The 27067-nt window shown below is 45.8% G+C and overlaps 1 protein-coding gene across 1 annotated transcript in view; it reads right to left on the reverse strand.

The window, feature by feature from the left end:
* Positions 1-27067, reverse strand: part of PAPPA2 (pappalysin 2) — a 796947-nt gene that overhangs the window by 75279 nt on the left and 694601 nt on the right. Inside the window, exon 20 of the mRNA XM_069231564.1 lies at positions 19425-19496. Coding sequence (XP_069087665.1) covers positions 19425-19496 — 72 coding nt within the window. The remainder of the gene's footprint in view (positions 1-19424; positions 19497-27067) is intronic.

A 27067-nucleotide genomic window follows, 5' to 3' on the forward strand; every position in this document is an offset into this window, starting at 1 on the left:
GGTGGTCTGGACTGGGGTGGATTGTATTGTGTTGGGGGGTGTGATTGGGAGTGGAGTGGCTTGTGGTGGACTGTGCTGGAGTGGGGAGGGTTGGATTGGAGTGTGGTGGTTTGGACTGGTGTGGGATGGACTGACTGGAGAGTGCTGTACTGGATTGAGGTGGGATAGATTAAGGGGGTTTGGAGTGGGGGTGGATTCGGCTGGAGTAGGGTGGATTTATGTGGATTGGATTGGTCTGAGAGGGGTGGATTAAAGTGGATTGTATTGGAGTGGGGTGGACTGTACTGGAGTGAGGTGTATTGGTAGTAATGGACTTGACTGGAGTGTGGTGGATTGGAGTGGGGTGGGTTGGAATGGAGTAGGGTGGATTGGATTGTATTGAAGTGGAATGATTGGAGTGGGTGAAATGACTGGACTGGGGTGGTCTGGATTGGAGTGGGCTGGGGTGGGTTGGAGTAGGGTGGGTTGGATGGAATTGGGTGGATTGGACTGCAGTGGGTGAATTACACTGGAGTGGGGTGAACTGGAGTGGGGTGGGGTGTACTGGAGTGGATTGGGGTGTGGTGGATTGGGGTGAGGTATATTGGATTGGAGTGGGGTAGATTGGACTGGGGTGGATTGGACTGGTTTGGGGTGGAGTGGGGTGGATTGGATTGGTGTGGGTTGGACTGGGTTGTAGTGGGGTGGAGTGTGGTCGATTGGAGTGGGGTGAATTGGGATGTTGGGTTGGATTTGAGTGGGGCATGTTGTTTTGGCAATATAGTGGGGCAGGTTGTTTTGGACTAAAGTGGGCTAGACGAGAGTGGGTCAGACTGAAATGGTTGAAATGGATTGGAGTAGGGCAGTTTGTTTTGGATTGGCATGGGGAAGATTGAAGGGGGCAGATTGTTTTGGATTGGAGTGGGGCAGACTGGAGTACAGCAGACTGTTTTGGATTAAGGTGTGGGCAGATTCAAGCGGGCAGATTGTTTTGGATTGGAATAGGGCAGATTAGAGTGGGCCCGTTTGTTTTGGATTCGAGTGGGTGGATTGGAGTGAGGTGGATTGGGTTGGTGTGGGGGTGATTGGATAGAAGTGGGGTGGATTGAAGTGGGGTAAATTGTGATGGAGTTGGGAAGATTGGAGTGGAATGAGATGGATTGGAGTTGGGCATATTGTTTTGGAACGGAGTGAGGCAGATTGGAGTGGGGCAGACTGGAGTGTGGCACATTGGATTGAGGCATATTATTTTGGATTGGAGTGGGGCAGATTGGAGCGGAGCGAATTCGAGTGGGACAGACTGTTTGGATTGAAGTGGGGCAGATGGAGTGGGGCAGATTGGAGTGGGGCAGATTGTTTTGGACTGCAGTGGGGCAAATTGTTTTGGTTTGCAGTGGGGCAGATTGTATTGGATTGGAGTGCAGAAGATTGTAGTGGAGCAGATTGCCTTGGATTGGAGCAAATTGAATCAGAGCATATTGTTTTGGATTGGAGTGGGGCATATTGTTTTGGATTAGAGCAGGGCAGACTGGAGGGGCAGGTTGTTTTGACTGCAGTGAGGCAGATTGCTTTGGAGTGGTGCAGATTGTTTTTGATTAGGAGGGTGAATTAGAGTGGGGCACAATACATTGTGGTAGGTTCGGAGGATTGAACTGGGCTTGCTTAAAGTGGACTGGATTGGAGTGGAGTGGACTGGTGTGGGGTGGATTAGGGTGGATAGTAGTGGGGCGGATTGAGTGGGGTGGATTTGGGTGTTCCTCATGCTTATGGCTCTTATTTCGTCCCTGTTAATGTGGCGGTATTACCGCCAACAGGCTGGCGCTACATACTGCCACATTATGAGATTGGCAGGTTGGCTGCAGCCATCCCACCACTTCTCCACTCATAGCGCCATGGCGGTATGAGCCACCGGGCTGGCGATGTCTATCTCCAGCCCGGCGTCCAACATAGTACCGCCCATGGCATTATGAGCCCGCCTACCACCATGGTTTTCGTGGCGGATTGAGTGGGTTGGATTTGGGTGTTCCTCATAATTATGGCTCTCATTTCGTCCCTGTTAATGTGGCGGTATTACCGCCAACAGGCTGGCGCTACATACAGCCACATTATGAGATTGGCGGGTTGGCAGCAGCCATCCCACCACTTCTCCACTCATACTGCCATGGCGGTATGAGCCACCGGGCCTGAGATGTCTATCTCCAGCCCGGTTTCCGACATAGTACCGCCCATGGCATTATGAGCCCGCCTACCACCATGGTTTTCGTGGCGTTAGCAATGCAGCGAAAACCATGGCGGTAGGCCCTACCTGTGACAGGGAATTCCTTCCCTGTCACCGGTAGGCAGCTCACCCACCCCCCCCAACACTCACCTGATGTCCTTCACCCCACCTCCATCCAAACTCACCCACCCGATACACAAACTAACCCCCACCCCCCTCCGATCCACTCACTCACCCCCACCCCCTCCGATCCACTCACTCACCTCCCACCCTCCATACACGCACACACCCGCAGACACGCACACACCACACAACTGATCCCAACCCCCACAGCCACACATGCACACATCACCCCCTCCCCCTCACTACAGTCACAGCGCCCCTCACCACAAACCACCCCTCCCCACTCACACGCACACAGACACCCACATGTCCACACATACACCCATTCACTTACACTGGCATACAAGCGTTCATACACACACTGGCATACACGCATACTTCCAGACATACTCACACACATTCTTACACACAATCACACTGACATGCAGACACGCACTCACTTCACCATTTTTACACGCATTCACTCACACGCATACTACCATGCAAACAACACAACACACACACACAAAAACATTCACACACACTCACACATTCATGCACACACTCAGACACACAACATTCCCACCTCCCACCCACCTCCCCTGTTGGACGCCCGACTTACCTTGTCCGGCAAGGAGGTTGTCCGGCAGGGAACAGGAAGGGGCACTGCTACCGCCAGCAGCACCCCGCCAGCAGCACCCCCCCAGCAGAACACAGCCAGGCTGTATTACTGGCCATAAAATGGCTGGTGGCATTCTACTGGCATCGCGGTGCTGGTGTTAGCAGTGCCCGGTTACCACCTTCCGCCACTATGAACACTGCCAGATTTCCACCCTTATTGTGGCGGAAGTCAGGCAGTGCTCATAATATGGCAGACAGATGGTAGCCACTATGGCGGTATGTTGGTGGCCGCCACCGCGGTAGTAGGCGGTATTTACTGCCAATGTTATAATGAGGGCTTATGTGTTAAAATATTATTTCAGAGATTACACATAATAAAGAAACACTGTAGCTTTCGAATATTTTGAACAAGTTAATTGTCACCTTTTGACAACAGCGCCCACAAGCAAAAACAAAAGAAAAGATGAGTGAAAACTGAGAAAAGACGTCTCGGGAAAATACAAGAAAGTTAGCTTTAAAAATAAAACTTTTCAATTTTGTTTGTCCTGTTGGGCATGTGTTTGCTAGTCCCAAACATTCTGTTTGGGGGCACTAGAAGTTAAGAAGAACAAACAGTACCTCAATCACGTCGGGAGCAGCGGAGGGGCACTAATAAAGTTGAATCAATTAGTGCTTGAGCCAGACTCCACACAGCGGAACAGAAATTATGCCAGGCATGCCTTGATGAATTACAAGGCTGTAAAGAAGAGTGCTACGAAAACCAACAAATGGTGAGCGACAGGCGGGCTCCAAGCCCTTTACTGAACACAACAAAGTCCTGCAAGCGAGATGTATGAGCTAGTGCATGCACTTGCAGGCTTGACACTAAAAAGGGTGAAAACATTTTCAAAGAGCAGGTTTTGCAGGTGAAGAAAACTACTTTTAGCACAAAAATGCAAAAACAAACATACACATTTTACCCGCAAAGTTGTAAGTTGACAAATTTGTAACGCCATAAAACTTAATAAAATTTTATTTAAAAAAGTGAGAGAAAAATATATGCATATTTTACTATTTGGCTATAGTTATCGCCATCTCCAAGCCACAAACTGTGATGCTATGTTAGTTAACATAAAAATAACCGCTACAGTGTGTTGTGAAATGGAATGTCAACACTTCTGGCCCTGGGTGCAAAACAAAACAACCCACCCATCAAAAAAAATCGAATAAAACAGAATTACCCGCGGCAGCATGTAGTAGAAACAAACAAAAAATACCTCAAGCCGTATGTGCAAAATGAAACAAAAATAAATAAATAATCTGCAGTTTTTAGTAGAAAAGAACTGCACATTTCTAAACACACACGCAAAGTTAACAACACACGCCCACCCTACTGCTCATCACTATTGGATTTCATTGCCCTTGATTTATTAGGTGAAAACTCCTGGTAAAATACTATGGGGCATATTTAAAAGCCCCTAGCGCCTTCGGTGCATCACTTTTAGTGACACTCCAGTGGCGCTATGCACTGCACTGTATTTACAAGGTGGTGTTAAGCTGCTTTTTGTAGCTTAACACCCCCTTGTAAATATGGCCCCTTCACACCCAGCACTTTACATGGAAGGGGGATTCAATGGGTGTTGCTGTGGGTGTGCCACAGCAGCACCAATTACATTTTGATACTGCCCCAGATTTACGAGTTTTCGTAAACCTGAGGCAGTGCCAAAATCTGGGGTGGCGTTAGGGTGGCACAATGAGGAGAAATGCTCAAATTGTTTCTCGTTTTCTGCTCTTTCTATGTGTGCTGCATTTTGCCGCACACATAGAAGGAGCAAATCGCCATTGAAGGTTGTTTTTGTGGAGGAAGGTGTCCCTTCCTGCACAAAAACGATCTCCCCCTCAATGCAGGAGATTTGTTTTGGATTGGAGTGGGGCAGATTTGAGTGGGGTGGATTCAAGTGGGACAGAATGTTTTGGATCAAAGTGGGGCAGGTGGAAGTGGGGCGGTTTAGAGCAGGGCAGATTGTTTTGGATTGCAGTGGGGTAGATTGTTTTGGATTGCAGTGCGCAGATTGGCGTTGAACCCAAGGGCACAGGAGGCACAACATTTCTGTTATTATCTGGAGTTCAATAAATACACTTAACATTCCCAAAAATACCTAGTGGTAGTCGCCATTAGGTAGTTATAGTTAAGACCTAGTTTCTATATCAAAAGCGTTTTTTTGTTTGGCCAATAACTTTGCCACTGTTTTATGAATCTTCACAAAAGTGTTCATAAAAATACAACGCTCACTCCAGCTGCTGTCTGGAAAGTTTTGGGGTGATCTGTCAAGTGGGGGGCCAAGAAAAAAGGGGGTCCCAAAACACTTTTCCCCATGCATTTTTCCATAGGGATTTTGAATATGAATAGCAGCCGAACCACTGGACGGATTTACACCAGATTTAGCACAAAGGTAGCTCTTGGTCCAGAAAGAGACCCTTTTTGGGTCAAGCCTGCGAGTGCATGCACTAGTGCATGCGTCTCGCTTGAGAAACTCTATTGTGCTTAGTAAATGGCTTGGAGCCCGCCTGTCGCTCACCATTTGTTGCTTTGAGCACTCCTCTTTACCGCCTTGTAATTCGCCAAGGCATGCCTGGCATCATTTCTGTTCCTCTGTGTGGAGCAGGGATCAAGAACTAATTGATTAAACGTATTTAGTCTCCGTCGTCTGCTCCCGACTTCATTGAGGTACTATTTTGTTATTTTATACTTCTAGTGCCCCACAAACAGAAGGCGTGTGACTAGCAAAGACATGCCCAACAGGCATGTTAAAGCTAGCCTTCTTTTATTTTGTCAAGTCGTCTTTTCTCACTTTCCACTCATGTTTTCTTTTGTTTTTGCTCGTAAACCCTGTTCTTAAACAATGACAATTAACTTGTTTGAAATATTGCAAAGCAACAGTGTTTCTTTATTATGTGTAAGCCCTGAAATTATGCTTTAACAAATAATCATGCTGTACACCTCAATCCACCCCACTCAAATCCACCCCACTACTATCCCCCTCAATCCAGCCCACTTTATACTACACCAATCCACCCCACCTCAATCAAGTCCACTCCAATCCTCCTCACGTCATTCCTCCAAACCCATCCCAGTCTATTCTGCCCCAATCCAGTTTGCCATCTCTAATCAAAACAATCTGCCCCACTGTAATCCAAAACAAAATGCCCCACTACAATCCAAAACAATATGCCCCACTCCAATCTCCCCAATCCAAAACAATCTGCCCCACTGCAATCTGCTCTACTTCAATCCAAAACAATCTGCCCAACGCCAATCTGCGCACTGCAATCCAAAACAATCTGCCCCACTGCAATCCAAGACAATCTGCCCTGCTCTAAACCGCCCCACTTCCACCTGCCCCACTTTGATCCAAAACATTCTGTCCCACTTGAATCCACCCCACTCAAATCTGCCCCACTCCAATCCAAAACAATCTGCCCTACTCCAATGTGCTACACTCCAATTTGCTCCACTCCAATCCAAAACAATATGCCCACTCCAATCCAATCAACCCCACACAAACCCAATCCATTCCACTCCAATTAACTGTAATACAATCTAAAAAAAAATCTGTTCCACTGAAATCTGCCCTATTCCAATCCAAAACAAACAATTTGCCCTACTCCAATCCAAAACAATCCGCCCCACTCCAATCCAAAACAATCTGCCCCACTTCAATCCAAAACAATCTGCCCCACTCCAACCTGACCCAATACAATGCCAAACAACCCACTCCAATTTTAAACAATCTGCCCCACTCCACTCCACTCCAATCCAATCCAATGCAATCCAATCTAATCCACCTCACCTCACCCCACTCCAATCCACTACACTACAGCCCAGTCCACCTCACACTAATCCAATTAAATCCACCCCACACCAATTCAATGCAATCCACTCCAATCAATCCACCCCATACCAATCCAACCCACTCTACTCCAATCAAATCCATCCCATTCCAATCCAATCCACCCCACTCTAATAAAGTCCACCGCTACACAAACCACTTCACCCCAGTACAATCCACCCAACTCCAATACAATCCACTTATAGCCACCCCATTCAATCCAATCTAGTTCATATTAGTCCACCATACTCCAGTCGAATCCACCCCACTCCAAACTAATCTACCACATTTCAATCCAGTACACCATTCGCCAATCCATCCACCTCACCCTAATCCAGTCCACCTCACCCCTATCCAATCCACCCCAGTTCAGCCACCACACTCAATCCAATCCACCCCATCACACTCAAATCCACCCCACTCAGTCCATTCCTCCTCACTCCACTCCACTCCGATACACCCCACTCCAGTCCACTCTACTGCAGTCCACCCCACTGCAGTCCACCCCACTATATTCTACCCCACCTCACCTCATGCCAATCCAATCTACCTCACCTCAATGCAATCCACCACAGTCCAGTCCATCTAAGTCCAGCCCACCCCACCAAGTCCAATACAATACACTCCACCCCACCCCACCCAAATCTAATTCACCTCCTCCAGTCCACTCCACCCAGATCCACTCAACCCCAGGTCAATCCACTCCACCCCACTCCAATCCACCTCACTCCACTCCAATCCAATGTACTGTACACCACCACACTCCAGTCCAATCCATCCAGCCTACCCCACTCCAATCCACCCAATCCAACACAATCCACTCCAATCCACCCCAACCAATCTAATCCACCCCACCCTATCCCAGTTCAGTCCATCCCACTCCAATCCAATCTGTCCACCCCAACACACTCCAATCCACCCCACCTCCATTCAAACCACCCCACTCCAACCCACTCCAAACCGCCACAATCCAGTCCAACACACCCCACCCCAATCCAATCTACCCCACCTCACACCATTCCACCCCAATCCAAACCACCCCTCCCCAATCCAATCCACCCCAGCACTATCACTCCAATCCAAACCACCCACCCAATCCAATCTAATCTACCCCACTCCAATCCACCCCATCCAATCCACGTCACCCCATTTCAATCAACGTCATTCCAATACAATCCACCACACACCAATCCACCTCACTCCACTCAAGCCACCCCGATCCAATCCTTCCCCATTCTACTTCAATCCAATCCACCTCACTACTTCTATCCATTTTAACCCACTTCACCCTATTCCACCCCACTCCAATCCACTCTACAACGCTCTCTGCCATTTAATCCTACTCCCTTCTACTGAACTCTACGACACTCTAATCCTCTACTCCAGTCTACAACATTCAAACAAATCCACTCTCTGACACTGTACTTCCCCACTCCAAGCCACTTAACTTTAGCCATACTGAGCAGGAGCCACACTGGTGTACAACATAGCAAAAAAAAAGCCAATAGGTCTTGTAAAGGCGAGGCCTATTGGCTTTGCCAATGCTTGTTGCTATTTGGTGTAAATCTGTTCAGTAGTTTTTGAGAAATTAAAGAAAAAACATGTTGTTCTATATAGGGACGCGAAGGCTCCGGAAGCCCTCCCAATCTTGTGCTGAGATCTGATTGGCTGCCAACACTTCAACAAGGAAGGGTTGGCAGCTATCTTGGGACTCGGCTTCAACCGAATCCCAGATAAAAAAGGTAAAAAATAAGAAAAGGGTCAGGTTAGGGATACCCTGACCCCTTAGCTCTGGTGCTGGGGTCCCAGAGGGACTCCCAGAGCAAAAAAGCATTTTTTGTTTAAATTTTTGCCATGAGTCGCTGCGGATCTGGTGGAAATAAACAGAAAAAAAAACAAGTGCAGGGTCCCGCACTTGTTTTAATGAGGCCCCCGGTGGGCCTGGTTTCAGGGGCATTGAAAAAGGAGGTAGGCACATGGGGCCCCTTCCTAGGGCTTCTATTAGCCCCGGGGACCGCCCCAGGGACCACCACCCTCCTGGATGATCAGAAAGAAAAATGCAGGCCCCCCGTATACCCAGAGACCGCCACTCCCCGGGGAAAAAATGTTTTAATGTGGGGGAGGCCCTATGGGACTGCTACCCCTCCAGGGCTAAATTAAGTCTGTATGCAGGGGGCATGAAGCCCGCCTGCAGTCCCGGGGACCATCACCTTCGACGGGCAAAGACCGAATTGTATGTTGGGGGGCATGCAGCACCCCTGCAGCTCCAGGGACTGCTACCTCTCTGGGGCAAAGACAGAATTGTATGTGGGAGGAGCTGCATGGCACCCCTGCATTCCCGAGGACCACCACCTCACTAGGGAAAAGACTGAATTGTATGCAGGGGGCGCAGCTGACCCGAAGCCACATGGATCACCACCTCTCCATCGCAAATGTTGAATTGTGTGTGGAGGGGTGCGCTCCCCCCAGCCCGTGCAGTCATGGGGACCACCTCCTCCCCAGGGTTAAAATGCAAGAATGAAGGGGTTGAGTTGCGGACCCCCGGCCCTGGGGACCACCCCCTCCCTGTGGCAAATACAATGTAGAATGGGGGCCATGCCGTCCCTCCTTGTGGAGCCATACATGGCCCTGGCGACTGCCGCTTCACAGGGCTGGCTCCTGCTGTGTCCCAGGGTGCCCACACCGAGACATAGCTGTTTGCTTTTTCTTGGTGGGAGATGACAGCTCCCACCAAGCAAAAGCAAATATAACTCATCTTTCTGCAAGTGGGAGCTGTCAAACAGCTCCTGCTTGCAGAAAGTGTAGTTTTCATCTGTTTCCAAAATATTGGTCCTGCAAGCAGGGAGCTGCTATTTAATGCAGGTCCCTGCTTGTGGGAGCAATGCCAGCTCCCGAAGGACATGGGGAGCCCGCTAAGACCACAGGGGCCTTGAGGCTCTCCCCACAGTCCCATCACTCTCTCTCTACCTTCCATCCCATAAAAGGGATGGAAGAGAGAGAGAGAGAGAGAAATTGTTATTGCAGACACTCTCCATGCAATAACCTCAACGTGTCACACTGGCAACATGTTTGGTTCAAATGGTATAGTTACGTTTTGATGAACAACAGACAAGGAATACGTCTGGCCTAATAGTAAAGCTTTTGGACTGCCACTCAGTAGGTTGAAAGTTCAAATGCTAGTATCTCATGGCAGTGTGTCTGTTTATTTTCAAGTGTTTTGACTGTTAAACATTTCTAGTAGTGGCAGATTGCAGTATTTTTCCAATCAAAATCTGGGGGTTGAATATCACAGGTAAGTCTGGACAAAGCACTGTAAGCAGTCACTTCTAACCTAGAGGTATATGTCTCTGACCCTCACACTGAAGGTTGAGGGTTCCAAAATAGGTGAGTCTGTGGTTTTTCCCTAGTTTCTTTTCAACTTGAAATATTTAAGGTACGTACTGAAAGGTGATCTCACTCTTTTTAATTAAGAAATACATTTTTCATTTCAATTTGTCTGGAAATGTCTCATTCTAAGTTTGTAAATCTTCAAACCTTATAAAACTCTCTATCTCTCTCCCTCACACTCTCCGAAAGCTGTGCATGGCACAGAGTTGGGTGGCTATAGGGGCTTGGCCGCTGGGCCTGGCCACAGCCCATGTCCTGTGGCCAACCCCTGCCAGGCACGGCCGAAGGCCATGAGCAGCGCCGGGTTGGATGGCTATAGGGGCTTCGCTGCATGCTGTGCAGTGAACCTAACATAAAGTAATATTGTGGTACCATACAAGAGGCCAATCTTTGCCACGTACGACCTTCGGGCTATACGTATCGTGGGGTTGGCTGCTGGGCCTGGCCTGCAGCCAGGCACTGCATCCAAACCCTGCAGCCAACCAACCCCGCTGTGTGACCAGACCTTGCGCCCAATCCGCCGAGGGCAGCCACACCCCTGCCACCCATGGCCTTTGGCTGTGCATGGCAAGGTGTTGACCGCAGGCCCTGCAACCAACTCCCCAACCCACCATGTCTGTTATCATAAATGCATATTTGCCAGAATGTTTTCTGTGATCACCTGGACTCTTTCTCACAAAGTGTACACAGAACCTTCCCACCATAAACATTCTTCGGTGACTGAAAAACATCCAGACAAGTGACTCCTTGGCTGGATGTTCTGCTCCTGTTGAAATGGTTGGAGCTTCCACAATCTCTCCTTTTTTGTTCTCCATAAGCATAAAATGGTGGTTGAATGCTGCAGCTGGCTCTCACTTTTACTACTAAGTGGCTGTGACATATTTATATGACTGTTTTCCAAACTTTTGTTATGTAGAGAGTGCAAAAGAAAATGGTGCCTATGTGAAGGTGGAGTCCTACTTTCTACACAAAATGGGCTTGCTTTTCTGTGTGTGAAACTTAGATCCAATCAGACTTCTCCGTTTTATGTTGTTTCAGGATTTGGGAAAAATGTGCAGTTACAAACCCAGTCACAGAGGGGGAACCTCCATTCTGAGTATCCGAAATCCAAAAATGAGTACTGCAAACTCCATACATTTTTGAAAAGTTGTTTTTGGTGTTAGAATAAATGTTAACATGTTGTCTGAAAGTAGGGGTTGTTTAGGAACAACTAAACATATCATATATGTAGTATCACATTTTATTTTATTTCTTGTAGAAGTATGGTACCAGGAATTAGTGTTGCAAAATCAGGTTGTGCTGGTCCCGAACATACATATTTTACAGGGATTGCAGAGCAACAGAAATCCTTATGGACCACAGAGGTTTGATTGGTTCCTGAAAATAAACTGGTTCACACCCAAAGGGTTTGTGGGTATCTGAAACAGTTAATTGGACTCCATGATATTGCATAGTACTGAAGTGCACACGAATGTACATTTACTTGACTGTTGTTCACTTTTTGGGTAACCAGAACAATTTGTACCTTTGCAACAGCATCTGGACAAGAAAAACAAGAGAGGATAACTCCAGCGCAAGAAAGACAAGAATTAAACAAAGAAACCGGACATTGTTTCCTCCATGGGTTTTAAGTCACCATAAGAATCGACCTGCTTGGAAAAAAGCTCCTTGAAGTTTGTGACTTACATTTTGTGCCAAAAAAAGTTGATCAGAGGCTACTGGGAAAATGCAGTTTCAGAACCTCATCAATGCACAAGCGTCACAATGTTTGCTATGAGCAGCAGTCACTAACAAGAAGAAGGAGAGGGACACAGTAGAAACACATTTTGCTTTGCACTAAAACACGCCATCCTGCCCGGAGAAAGTTTGTCTGAAGATATCCTGCAGGAGGAGCAAATAGAAATTGATTCCTACTTTGCAAGTGTAGGGTTGCATTGTTTGCAAAGTCCTCTCTTGTGGAAAGTAAAGTTGAAGGGCATGCAAAAATCAAGTGCTTCACTATCGGAATATGTTCAAAAAATATTTTGGTCTTTGTTTATCCAGTGTATTTTTCTTTGTTCATGTTGAATTTTTGGTTTGTTTTTCCCAGAAAAGTAAAAACACAAAAAAGTAAGTTAAAAAAAACAAAAAAACAAAAGCAGTTCTTTTCAGAGTCAATTTCTAATGGCTTGAAAAAAAGATAAAGCTATATGTTGTCTATGTTGTGTGTGTGTGTGTGTGTGAGCGTTGACGAGAGTGAGTGAAAGCTATAGACAGGAGGAGAGGTGGGTGATTTGAAGAGTGAAAGAGTAATTGATAGATTATGTGAAATTTAGGAAGCAAGTGATAGGGAGTAAGAGTGACAAAGTGAGAGCAGCAGTGAGACAGTGTGCATCAAGTTTTGGTCAGGTGCAGGCCATGCACAGTGGATATTTTGCTACAGGAGTCTGGTCTCTAGCCAAGCCCTGAACACAAACCATGGTGGCTAGACAACCCCACTTTGCAGGACTTTTGGCCTTGCGCAGAGTGGATTAGCTCAAGGGCAGACCTGTGCCCAATGCTCAGCGTGCGGCCAAAACTGCTGGTGTGGTTTTTGGTAGTTCGGGGGAGAAGGCCATAGGTCCTTGTCTCAAGCTTGGTCCTGTGCCTATCCCTCCAAGGGTACCCATACTCCACTGCGCATGGCTTCAGCTGTGCACAGCAGGTTTTGGCGTGAACGTTGGCCAACCCGCTACAGGTGTCCAGTACCTGCTGCATGTAGCCTTCGGCCTTGCACAGCAGAGGCTGGCTACAGGGTTCACTGTGGTCAGCCAACCTCCACTTTGCAAGGTGTTTGGCTATGCACTGCTGAGGTTGGCCACAGGGCAGACCTGTGTCAATCCTCCATGTGCATCCACCCTGCAGTGCAAACAGCCTTCAGCCGTTCTCTCCAGTTGCATGAGCCTCCTCCTCCCGGCCCTGTGTCCAAATGTTGAATGGTGACCAACCTCTGATGCACACAGACTTTAATAGTGTGCTGCAGAGGTTGGCAGCAGGGATTGGTCTTTGGCCAGGCCTTGCACCGAACCCTTGCTTCCACTGGGTGTAGCCTTGTCTCTGGCTATGACCTTCACCCAACCCTCTATCGGCAGCCAACCCCTTTTGCATAAGTTTGGGGAGCAGCAGGCCAGGGGGTTGGCTTTTGGTTAGGTCCAGCACCCAGCCCTCTGAGTGCTGCCAATCTCTGCTATGCATAGTGGTGGTCCTATAGTATTTGAACTATGGCCAAGTCCTGTTTTTTTCCAAGTTGCTTTAATTTATAGATCACAGATTCATACATTGAATCCAGGGCAAGTATCATGCCTGGGTACTGCAAACTCAGGGCAGGATCTCTGAACCATGATCGTTCTCCTTTCTGGGATTTGGGGTTCTGAATCCATTACAGCAAACCCCCAATGATCATACTCTTGTTATCAAGGATTGCCTTGAGTTTATGGTATTTGGATATAAGGTTTGCCATGTTCATGGATTCCTTCAGCGATTTCCAGAACCCTAACACCTACAATGGTGTCAAATGTCAACAGGAACCTGCTTTGGTACCATGGACGCCACCTGCCATTTTAAATATCAGAGTCCTACACATCCCAAAAAGGATCAGATGACACAACAACTCTTTTTCAGTGCCCCATTTAGGGTCTGGACTGTGGCCTGGGGGTAAGTTTGTTCTCACGTTGTCCTTTTACATTGTGTTTTTACTTTTTTCAGGACACAGGGACTGTGCCACAAATCCTGGAATGGTAGCCACAGGACAAGTTCTTGTTTTGTGTCCAGCCAATCAGATCACTTGGCTCCACAGTTCCAATCTTGGATCTGAAAGGGGAGACATGACAAAAGGCTTCCTCATCCAATCATAAATGTAATTTTCAAATTTCTGGATTCACTAAAGATTACCTTGCTTAGAAACTTTTTAAAATATTTATATCTCAAAAACTACTGAAAGGATTTATACCAAAATACCAAAGCACTCTTTCTGGGAAAAGTTATACTTTCATGCCAAGTTCGCTCTAAATCCACTCTGTGGAATTAGATGTAGACAAAATCTCATGGCAACTAAAATGAGAAGACACATTATTTTCCACCCCCTACTTTTTGACCCTTGCACAGATCTGCACAAAATTGGCAAGCCAGACCCTAGATGACTACATTCACGGGGTCAAAGCTATAAGCCACTAAAATGTGTTTTCAATGAAAACTGCATCTGAACCATAACTACACAGCGGCGACTGCCACTGTATAAAACGCAGCCATATATAATACAATCTGTAAACAGTAAAACTGAAGTGCAAATCCCTTTACACATCTGCAGCCATTTAAATAAATATCCCTCTTTTAGTTCCCCACGCTGTAAATCTGAACAAATCTTGTTCTGGCAATCACTAATGACAGCACTAGGAGTTACTCAAAATAATTCCTATTTTTTGTATTGTTAATTTTTTTTAAAGATGTACCGGTGTGGAAACACATTATTTACTGCCTGCCTAACCGCTCCCAAAGAGTTTACCTCCCTCCGTTTCGCTCAGAACCCACCAAGATCATCTGCGGCGTACCTCAAGGCTCATCGCTCAGCCCGACACTCTTCAATGTCTACATGAGCCCCCTCGCCGACATCGTACGCAAGCACGACATCATCATCACCTCCTACGCCGACGACACCCAACTTGTACTCTCCCTCACCAAGGACCCCGCCAGCGCCAAGACCAACCTACAAGAGGGTATGAAGGACGTCGCAGATTGGATGAGGCTCAGCCGCCTAAAGCTGAACTCTGAAAAAACGGAAGTCCTCATCCTCGGCAACACCCCGTCCGCCTGGGACGACTCCTGGTGGCCCACGGCCCTCGGCACCGCACCGACCCCCGCAGACCACGCCCGCAACCTCGGCTTCATCTTGGACCCTCTTCTCACCATGACCAAGCAAGTCAACGCCGTGTCCTCCACCTGCTTCCTCACTCTCCGCATGCTCCGTAAGATCTTCTGCTGGATCCCCGCCGACACCAGAAAAACCGTGACCCACGCCCTCGTCACGAGCCGCCTGGACTACGGCAACACCCTCTACGCCGGGACCACAGCCAAACTCCAAAACCGCCTGCAACGCATCCAAAACGCCTCGGCCCGCCTCATCCTCGACGTACCCCGCAACAGCCACATCTCCGCACACCTGAGACACCTGCATTGGCTCCCAGTCAGCAAAAGGATCACCTTCTGTCTTCTCACCCACGCACACAAAGCCCTCCACAACAAGGGACCGGAATACCTCAACAGACGCCTCAGCTTCTACGTCCCCACCCGCCCCCTCCGCTCCGCTGGCCTCGCACTTGCTGCCGTCCCTCGCACCCGCCGCTCCACGGCGGGTGGGAGATCTTTCTCCTTCCTGGCGGCCAAGACCTGGAACTCCCTCCCCACCAGCCTCAGGACCACCCAGGACCACTCCGCTTTCCGGAGACTCCTAAAGACTTGGCTGTTCGAGCAGCGATAACCCCCCCTTTCCCCCCTAGCGCCTTGAGACCCGCACGGGTGAGTAGCGCGCTTTATAAATGTTAATGATTTGATTTGATTTGATTTGATTTGTGTATGGGTAAAAATCAGTAAAAATCAAGACAGAAGCCTAAATCATAAAGAACAATGTTAATCACTGTGTCTACCTTGGTGTTCAAATCTGTACAGACAGTTTGTACTCTAAAGTATTTCCAGTTTTTCATTCAAATATTTATGTTCAATGATGGATTCTCCTACACAAATTGTAATATGACGAGGTGAGAATCACCCTATCTTATTACAGTTCGGCTCCGCTGTCAGGAGCAGGGACATCTTAAAGATTTAGCTCTTTATACCCTCTTTGGCCAAGTCAGTGTCATTGCAGAGGCACACTTGTCCAAAATAAAAATGTGTTTACATCTAAAATTCAGGGATAGTGACATGTGTTTTCAATATTTGTAACACAGCAGAAACCAGTGCTTAATTTGAGCCGGTGGTTTCTAGTGCTCAGCACCAGCACTTATTTGTCAGCACCTATGACAGCTGCCACATGGTGGTGCTGCTGGTGTAATTTAGAGATGAGCAAAATAACAGTTGTTTAACAAATATCTGTTGCCCAAGCCATTCATAAAGCTTTGGGGGCCTTGAACAGTCTGAATTGTCAGCTTGTAGCAGTGTGATTGTTAGTAGTTGTGTAGGTACTATCATTGGCAGCATTAGCAGTCCAATGGGTGTTGCCAGTTGTAGTGACCTCCTAACGAGGTCCATCTATGGTTTTTTTTTCACAAGTTTTTACAAATTTTTACAAGTTAATCAGTGGCAGCAGCTCACTAACTGTGCTTCAAATAATCTCTGTGATACCCTTCCATTTCTCAAATGTGAGGTCCTGTTTTGATCTCAATGAAACTTTTTTTGTAGCTTCTGCCTAAAACATAAACACAACAATTATCTGAATTTTTTTGAAAAAGACTCACATATCACCCACATTAATAACAAACAAAAGGAAAACATATTTAAAACAATCTGTTTCAGAAATATTCAAGGTCATGAGGGCATGACATTCTGCAGCATAAGGCTGACTCTATAAGGGGCCCTCCTAAAAGGCTGAGGCCCTGGGCTAGAGCCCACTTTGCCCATGTCTTAAAACCGCTCTGGTCAGGAGGTTAGGTCAAGTTCACAGTGTACAAGTTTTTGTACTGGTGATGTAGGAACATATCTCTGGAAACTTCCTGCCTTTCTTAACCTACAGCGATTGTCTGATGGATGAGATAGATGACGTTAAGACATGACCCCATTAAGAATGCAATACTCTAGTCCTGGGCATGTTTTTAGAAATCAACGTAATGTAGTACTTTGTTCTGATTAGTTTTATTGGGGGGAATCGAGATTGTAACTATCACAGTGTATTATGTTGTAAAATAAAAGCCCATTTCTAAAGTATTACATCTTGAGGTAGAGTCATCTAGTAACTGTACTAGAGTAGTGATCTGTATACGGAGTATTTATTACAGACAAAGCACAAAGCATGAGAAGTTCTTTTCTATATGGAATCCTTTAGCTCCACCTTGAAGCTTGTCACTATTATAAACATTCAATGAAGGCAGACAGTATTTTTTCCCCATCAAATATCCACGCATATAAAGGCTTTATAGTGAAGAAGTAAAAATATAAGCCAAAAAAACTGTTAGTTTCCCTATTTATTTGGACAATCTGGAAATACCACAGAATCTAGCATGATATAAGATTCTTTTGGGATGCATTTGTGGCCTTAGCGCCAGTGCAAATCTTACTACCCGCGGGTTTGGAAATGACCACTTGACTTCAGATAGCAACCTGGTTGTTGTGTCTGGTGATTTCTTCCTAAATCGCCAGGCACCTTTCATGTTCTTTATCTACAATACAGATTGTGACTATAGTTTGCCAGATATCGACCTTGTGTGAACGTGTCTATCACAGGGGAGTACACTCCTGTGGAGTGCTCCAGCTAAGCCTTGAATTGGGGATATGTGACCCCTTGGATTACATATTGATACATGTATATTTGCCCCTGGCAAGCATTTGTTTGTCATGATGATGATCCAAGAACTTGAGTAGATAGAAATGATGTAGACCTAAACACTCTGACCCTACTACCTATATGAAAGTGTTGAAGGGTGCAGTAGTTTCCTGTTGCATAGAATTGTTTCTTGGAAAATGTGAATTCTTTAGTGTCACTCACTTTTTACCTGTATATTTCTTGATACCTGCGTGTTGTGCCCAATGGGGATAGCCACTTCTACAAAACTATTTTAATTGAACTTTTCAATAAATGCTATTTTAAACAGTTTATTGGATGCAACCTGGTCCTCACTTAAGTCCTCAGCGTATTACTTACACTATTAATTATTAGGGACCTCTTTTTACCTTATAACATAATTCAACCCTTGGTCCCAATATATCCTTGGGTTTCTCTTATGTCTGTGTAGCAAAGCCATGTGGTGTCATTGGCCTCCATCGTAACTCTGTCACCCCTCTCTCTGGACATAATAAAACAGAGATGGAAAAGGTGCCTCCCTTGTGCAATTACGTTGTTTTAATCATTAGACCATTCTGCACCGAAGAATGCAGGCCGTAGCTAACTGGATTGGCTTTTACTGGCACTGTGTGAAAGATAATTTGGGACCTTATTAATACATGCACATCCTCTCCACGGAATGATAAGGTGGCTGAGTAGTGCGGAACCTGTGTTTACATAAAGGATCCTGGAGAAAGAGTTTTTCTGAAAGGTATTCTTTTAATGGATATTTCTAATAGCGTGTTGCTTACCTTGTGAATTGCTGCAAATGCAAGGCCTATTCCAACGCAATGTGTTTGGGGAATGGGCGTCAAACCACAAAGTCCTGTAGGACTGAGTGGCCACAATAATCCGCAATCCAGACTTGCAAATCAGTGCAGCAATGCCAAGTGGAAGTATGAACAGATGCCCATGTGACTGTCCTGCAGATGTCCAAACTGGAACGACCCAAGCTAAGGTAGTTGCTGCAGCTGCTGCTCTGGAGGAAACAGTTCTAATGTACTCTGGAAGGTTTATGTTTTTATGCAAAAGCATAATGTAGTGGCAGTTCGTATATATGGTGAACTAACTAGTCTACAGTGTTCAGTTTATTGCATGGTGATGAACATCACAAAGGTGTGATGAGCTAAGCCAAACACTGGACCAAGATCAAGACATTTGAAATTTTGCATGTTTGTGTCAAGCCCTTAAATAAAATCTATTGAGGTAACAGATTCTCATCTTGTGCTAGTCCCCAGTATCTATTTAGCCCTAGAGGTGCATGGTATATATACCCAGATCAAGTGACTGAGTAGGCCCAGTGCTAGGGGTGACAATCTCAATATCTCTGTATCAGACCCAAGCATACAGCCATTGACATGGTCCATGATGCTCCTCTGGTATAAAGTGAAGTAGCATATGCCAGTTTAGGGGGAACAGATCTTATTGGGTATTCAACGCTTACTAAATAGTGGCTTATTTCTTAAGATTTGCAACATGCTTACATGCATTATAACGGTAAGCAGCATATAAGTTTGAAGTCTATCCTCAAAGCCAATGTTGTAATGCATGTATCAAGCTTTCCCTCCAGTACTTCACTGTCTGCATCATCAGTCATGTGTGAAATTGGAGGGAGGGGGTAACACACACACTAACAAAAGGTACACATACAACGTGCACAAGCTCACTCAGGCCAAGATGGAGACATAAAGAATACCACAATTACCTCACATGACGGTATGCAGTGGAGAAACTCTGGATCCGGGTGCCATCTGAGCATGCCGGTGCATACAACATTCTGAAAAAAAGCCAAAGCAGAAAACGAAACGGCGATTAGTTTGTAAAGTATCTTCCAAAAGAGTTTCAGAGACTTTGAGGGTATCTTAGACCTTGGAGGAAGGCCCACAGGCTGACCATCCTGCCCATGAGGTCAGCAGAGGCCACAACCTTTACTCCCCTGGCAGACAACTGCCCACCTGATTTGAGAATCCTCACCTTCTTGGTGGAAATCTCTAAGACTACACTGAAGTCTAGTAAAGACTAATGAATCTAGGTTCTGTGATAGATTATTTATAACAGGAACCTTGCACTGTAGTGCTTGCAGCTAAATATTAAATACTGTTAAAAAAATAGTCACACTGGAATACACATTAATAAAAAAAACTGGTAGGGTGTTCTACCACAATATCAAAGACAGAATATCAGCTTCTAACAATACTGAGTTCAGACATTGTAAAGGTAATTATATACAGATACGTATAGATTTACTATTCTTAACTAGACATCGATGTACCTTGACACATAGCGTCAAGGTACGCAGATGTAGAGTTAAAAACAGAATATCTATACTTACCTATATGCACTTGGCAATGGTAGTTTCGGGGTACTCATTTCTGTAGGTTGATAATTTGTCACTCATTATAGTAATGTACAAGCATGTTGGGGAACATTCACTTTGGAATACTCAGCCTAGGGTACTAAAGGCAGACCTCTCATGCTTGAATAATCACACAGAACATGCACCCTTCAGACCTCAAAGCTAAATATATGCCCTGAAGAAATATACAGAACCAACTAAATACATACCTGGAATACCTACAAAAATGTGGAGAGTGTGAACAGTAAGGGTCCGATTTAGAGTTTGGCGGACAGGTTACTCTGTCACAGATGTGACAGATATCCTGTCAGCCGTATTCCGATCTCCATAGGCTATTATGGATCATAATACGGCAGACGGGATATCCGTCACATTTGTGATGCAGTAATTCTCTCTGCCAAAGTCTAAATCAGCCCCCCCCCCCGGGTTCTTCCCTGACCTGCTTTTTTACACTGAAGCAACAGCACTTTAAGGTAGGGTGTTACAAGCAACCAACATAGCACGCAACCCTACAAGTATATGTATTAATTTCTGCACCACCATAAGTGCCAAAGGGTCAAGGTGCTTCTATTTTTTAAACTACTTCAGCACACGGGGATCATATCCCTGTGTCTTGTACTGGCAGGCACAACATTTTATTTCAAGTTTCAGCTAGCCGATAGGAGAAAAAGCTCTGGTCCTGTGGGAGTCCTGTGGGACCAACCACCATGATATGCCTATTTTTCAACCCTTTCAAGCTGAACTTGAGCACCTCTTTAAACATGAATTTCTCAAAAATGGCTCTATGGATTTACACCAAAAGCACACTTTCCGAGTAAAGTTCTAAGTTTCTACCAAAATTTGGTATAAATATGTTCACCTGTTTTTTCTGTATTGCTTTCAAGAATTTCCAATGGGGTTTAACATGAGGAAACATTTTGGAACCCTTCCTTTTTCTCAGCTCCCGCCTTCCGGATCTCCGTGAAACTTTCCAGGAAGGAGACGAAGTGGCTGAAATTTTTATGGAGACTTTAGTGAAGGTTTGTCTAACAGCATCCAAATGTTATTGGAAAAACAAAAAAAGTTGATCCTTAGGAAATTCTGCCCTACTTCACCTACACAATGGCAAATGCCAGTCTGTATGTATCTAGCAGGGGATGGTGTCCCTGGGGCTGAAATCTGCTAGGAGAGGGGGGTTGCGCAGCCCGCCTCCTCCATTGAATGATGGCCCTGCGAGATGGGGTCCCCGGAGTTGAGATTGGCCCGGGGAGAGGGGCCGCGCAGTCTCCCTCCACCGTTAAGTTGTGACCAGGCCCCGGGGGATGGGGTCCCTGTTCTACTCTGCAAATGTGCAAATCACCTGGAAGCTTCACTGCTTGTCCCACCCGTCCATCCTCTTGCCAGCATGATGGACAGCGTACCAAAGGGCCCCCAGTGTCTTTCCTGCCAAATTTGGTGGTGCGTTTTTAAATCTAAGGAATATGAGGACATCACATTACATCATATAGATAACACGAAGGAGCCTGGTTTAGTGGAGATTTACGTCTTTGTAGTTGTGTTGGCCTCGCTACTAGAGAATTCATGTTATCACATATTTCTGGATCAAGACGCACCAGGAACAATCATATTGCCAAAATGCACACAAGGTCACTGGTGACATTTCCTTGTTCTCCACTATGCAGCTGTAGTGTAGAATATTTACTGAACATTTACCCAAGGAGGAAGAAAGAACTCCACTTGGGTAGGTATTTTGTGCAAAACTGTGGACTCTTGTTGGATAAAAGGCTAGGTGAGGTTTCTTTGCCGTCGAGTCAGTCACACAGCTACTGACACATCCACACAGACACTCATACACCCACTCACAGACGCGCTCAGACACTCACTCAGACACTCATGCACCCACTCACAATGCACTCAGACATTTATGCACCCACTCACTGACTCTCTCAGACACTCATGCACCCACTCACAGACCAACTCAGGCTCACACACCCACTTACAGAGCCACGCAGAGACTCAGGACCTCACTCACAGACACATTCAGAAATTCACTCACTCACAGATGCACTCAGAGACTCAAGTACCCACTCACATACCTACTCACTTATGCACCTGCTCACGGACCCACTTAGACACTCAGGCACCCACTCCCAGACCCACTCAAAGACTCATGCACCCACTCACAGATCCACTCAGAGACTCATGCACCCTCTCGCAGACCCACTCCAACTCATGCACTCTCTTACAAACCCACCTACAGACTCACTCATTTAGAGACCCACACACTCACTCACAGACTCACTTAGACTCTCATGCACCCACTCACAGTCCCACTCAGACACTCACGCACCCACTCACAGACCCACTCAAAGACTCATGCACTCACTCACAGACCCTCATGCATTCACTCACAAACACACTCAGAGACTTATGCACCCACTCACAGACCCTCTCAGAGACTCATGCACTCACTCACAGACCCACTCAGAAACTCATGTACTCACTCAGATGCATTCAGAGACTAATGTACCCACTCACAGACCCCCTTAGACACTTATGTACTCGCTCACAGACTCACTCAGGCTCACACACCCACTCACAGACCTACTGAGACACTCACACACCCACTCAGACACTCTTACACCCACTCACCGACCTACTGAGACACTTATGCACCCACTCACTGTCAAAGGTTAATGGTTACAGTTAGGAAATAAAAAATTTAAAAAACTTAGAAATTCACACGAAAACAAAGATTTCAAGGACGTTATAGTTAGGAAACAGCATTAAAAAAGCGTAGAAATTCACTGAAAAACAAAGGTTACAGGGACATTAAAATTAGGCTCACATGTTCTTCATAGAAAACCAGTGAAATTGAGCAGTTATAGTTACCTGAGCTAACTATACCTTACGCCTCACAATGCACTGCTTATGGCCTCACATATTACATCACTCATGACATGGTCAGTGACACCACTGATGACATTACTCATGACATCATCCACAGAAGCACTCACCACCTACTCACACCCCTATACAACTTCACATACACCACTCATGCACCTACGCAAACACTCATATACCCATTCACAGACCCATACAGGTAATTGCACAACCACTCACTTATCCGTACAGCCACTCACACACCCACTCACTTACTTATACAAGCACTCACACAACCACTCACCAACCCATACAGCTACTCATATAACCAGTCACTTACCCATACGGCCACTCACAGAGCCACACACTTACCCATACAGCTACTTACACACCCACTTATTCACCTATACAGCCACTCACACACATACTTATGCAGAGATGGGCACCATCTGTGCCCATCAAAGCATTTCCAGAGGCTGGGGAGGCTACTCCTCCCCAGCCCTTCACACCTATTTCCAAAGGGAGAGGGTGTAACACCCTCTCTCAGAGGAAATCCTTTGTTCTGCCTTCCTGGGCCAGGGCTGCCCAGACCCCAGGAGGGAAGAATCCTGTCGGAGAGGTTGGCAGCAGCAGCAGATTGAAACCCCGGAAAGGCAGTTTGGCAGTACCCGGGTTCTGTGCTAGAAACCCGGGGGATCATGGAATTGTCCTCCCAATACCAGAATGGTATTGGGGTGATAATTCCATGATCTTAGACATGTTACATGGCCATGTTCGGAGTTACCATGGTGACGCTACACATACGTAGTGACCTATGTGCAGTGCACGCATGTAATGGTGTCCCCGAACTCACAAAGTTCAGGGAATTTGCCCTGAATGATGTGGGGGCACCTTGGCTAGTGCCAGGGTGCCCACACACTAAGGGCCAGATGCAGGAAACACTTTGCGAGTCGCAAACGGCAAAATATGCCGTTTGCGACTCGCAAATGCGTGTTTCCAATGCAGAAATGCATTTTGCGAGTCGGGACCGACTCGCAAAATGCATTTCAGAATCGCAAATAGGAAGGTGTGTTCCCTTCCTATTTGCGATTCGTAGTGGTATGCAATACCATTTGCGACCGCATATGCGGTCGCAAATGGTGTCGCAGTTACCATCCACTTGAAGAGGATGGTAACCCACTCGCAAATTGGAAGGGGCTACACTTAAAAAAAAAAAACTGCTTTATTTAAAAGCAGTCACGAACATGGAGGTCTGCTGACTACAGCAGGCCTCCATGTTTGCGAGTGCCTATAGTCGGTATGGGGCCGCAATTTGCGACCCACCTCATTAATATTAATGAGATGGGTCTCTGCGACCCCATACCGACTCGCAGACTGTGTCTGAGACACCGTTCTGCATTGCAAATTGCGACTTGCAATTTGCGAGTCGGAAGGACTCGCAAATTGCAAGTCGCAATTTGCAATTTTCCTACATCTGGCCCTAAGTAACTTGGCACCCAACCTTCACCAAGTGAGGGCTAGACATATAGGTGACTTATAAGTTACTTACGTGCAGGGAAAAATGGCTGTGAAATAACGTGGACGTTATTTCACTCAGGCTGCAGTGGCAGTCCTGTGTAAGAATTGTCAGAGCTCCCTATGGGTGGCAAAAGAAATGCTGCAACCCATAGGGATCTCCTGGAACCCCAATACCCTGGGTACCTAAGTACAATATACAAGGGAATTATATGGGTGTACCAGTGTGCCAATGAGAATTGGTAAAATTAGTCACTAGCCTGCAGTGATAATTTCAGAAAGCAGAGAGAGCATAAACACTGAGGTTCTTGTTAGCAGAGCCTCAGTGATACAGTTAGGCACCACACAGGGAACACATACAGGGCATACACTATGAGCACTGGGGTCCTGCCTAGCAGGATCCCAGTGACACAAGGGCAAAAACAAACATACATACAGTGAAAATGGGGTAACATGCCAGGCAAGATGGTACTTTCCTACACAGACCCATACAGGTAATTGCACAACCACTCACTTATCCGTACAGCCACTCACACACCCACTCACTTAATTATACAAGCACTCACACAACCACTCACCCACCCATACAGCTACTCATATAACCAGTCACTTACCCATACGGCCACTCACAGAGCCACACACTTACCCATACAGCTACTTACACACCCACTTACTCACCTATACCGCCACTCACACACATACTCACTCACCCATACAGCCTCTCAACACAGCCACTAACTCACCCATACAAGCACTCACACACTCATTCAGACACCTACACAACCACTTACATACCCATTCACACATCCATATAACTGCTCACATCCGCTCACTCACTCTTACATCCATTCACAGACACTTCATCTACAATGCAGCCACTCACACAGCAACTCACATAAACAAATAGCCAGTGAAACAGCCACTCACTCAACCATACAGCCACTTACACAGCCAGTCATTCACTCATACAGGAATTAAGACACCCACTCACTCACCCATACAGTCACTCATACTCACTGATCAATATAGTCACTCACACAGCCACTCACCCACACAGCTACTCACATATCTACTTATACACCCATATAGGCACTCACACACAGACTCACACCTCCATGCAGGACCTCACACACCCACTCACACATGGATACACACAGTCACACAGCCAGTCGCATAATATATGTTAGAAATAGTATCACTCATTAGTAGTACAGAAAGTATACTATTTAATTTAATTTAATGTATTACCTTGGTACATATGCTTAACACTCATAAACGTTTAGAACACACTCACACTCACTGGGTGATGTCATCAGTGATGTCATGAGTGATGTAATCAGTGATGTCATTGACTGTCATAAGTAATGTAATATGTTAGGTCATAAGCAGTACATTGCAGGTGCATAAGTTATAGGTAGCTCAGGTAACTATAACTGCTGATTTCTCTAGTTTTGTACGAGTAAAATGTGAGCCTAACTATAATGTCCCTGTAACCTTTGATTTATTCAGTGAATTTCCGTGAATTTCTAAGGTTTTTTCAAATTCTATTTCCTTACAATAACGTCCCTGTAACCTTTGTTTTTTTCAGTGAATTTATAAGGTTTTTTAAAATGTTATTTCCTAACTATAACATCTCTGTAACTTTGTAACCTTTGGGCCCTGTTTTAAGAGGGCCTAGCGCCATTTTAGTGCCACCTTAGCATAATTTTTTTACTCTAAGGCAATGCTAAGGTGGCCTTTTCCCGGCGTCATATTTACAAAGTGGCGCAATGCATGGATTGCGCCACTTTGTAACCCTATGTGCTCTACTTGATGCCTGCGCTAGGCATAATGTATGCAAAGGGGGTGTTCTCCCATTGCGGGGAGGGTGGTGTGTGAAAAAATGGAGCAAAGAAATCTGAAGAGATGTATTTGCATCATTTTCTTTATCACTTGTAATGCCTGCTCAGAGCAGGCGTTAAAAGGGGACACACCATTTTTTACAATGGGCCTCTATGTGCTGTTCGGGGTTAGCGGCAACATTTTGGCGCTAAACCTGAACAGTACATCAAAAGCATCAGAAACTCTGACACTATTGCCCCGTACCCTGTGCCATGGTCCATCATATTTTAAACAGGGCACACACATTGTGGCAGTAGGGGGCGCAAGAGGCCACAAGAAAAATGGAGTTCCATCTGATGTATGGCCACTTTTCATAAATCTGGCCCTTGGTTTTTTTAAGTGACTCTATATATATATATATATATATATATATATATATATATATATATATATATGCATATATATACAGGGAGTGCAGAATTATTAGGCAAGTTGTATTTTTGAGGATTAATTTTATTATTGAACAACAACCATGTTCTCAATGAACCCAAAAAACTCATAAATATCAAAGCTGAATATTTTTGGAAGTAGTTTTTAGTTTGTTTTTAGTTTTAGCTATGTTAGGGGGATATCTGTGTGTGCAGGTGACTATTACTGTGCATAATTATTAGGCAACTTAACAAAAAACAAATATATACCCATTTCAATTATTTATTATTACCAGTGAAACCAATATAACATCTCAACATTCACAAATATACATTTCTGACATTCAAAAACAAAACAAAAACAAA

The sequence above is a fragment of the Pleurodeles waltl genome, chromosome 4_2, assembly GCF_031143425.1.
Source record: "Pleurodeles waltl isolate 20211129_DDA chromosome 4_2, aPleWal1.hap1.20221129, whole genome shotgun sequence".
In the NCBI taxonomy this organism is placed as follows: domain Eukaryota; kingdom Metazoa; phylum Chordata; class Amphibia; order Caudata; family Salamandridae; genus Pleurodeles; species Pleurodeles waltl.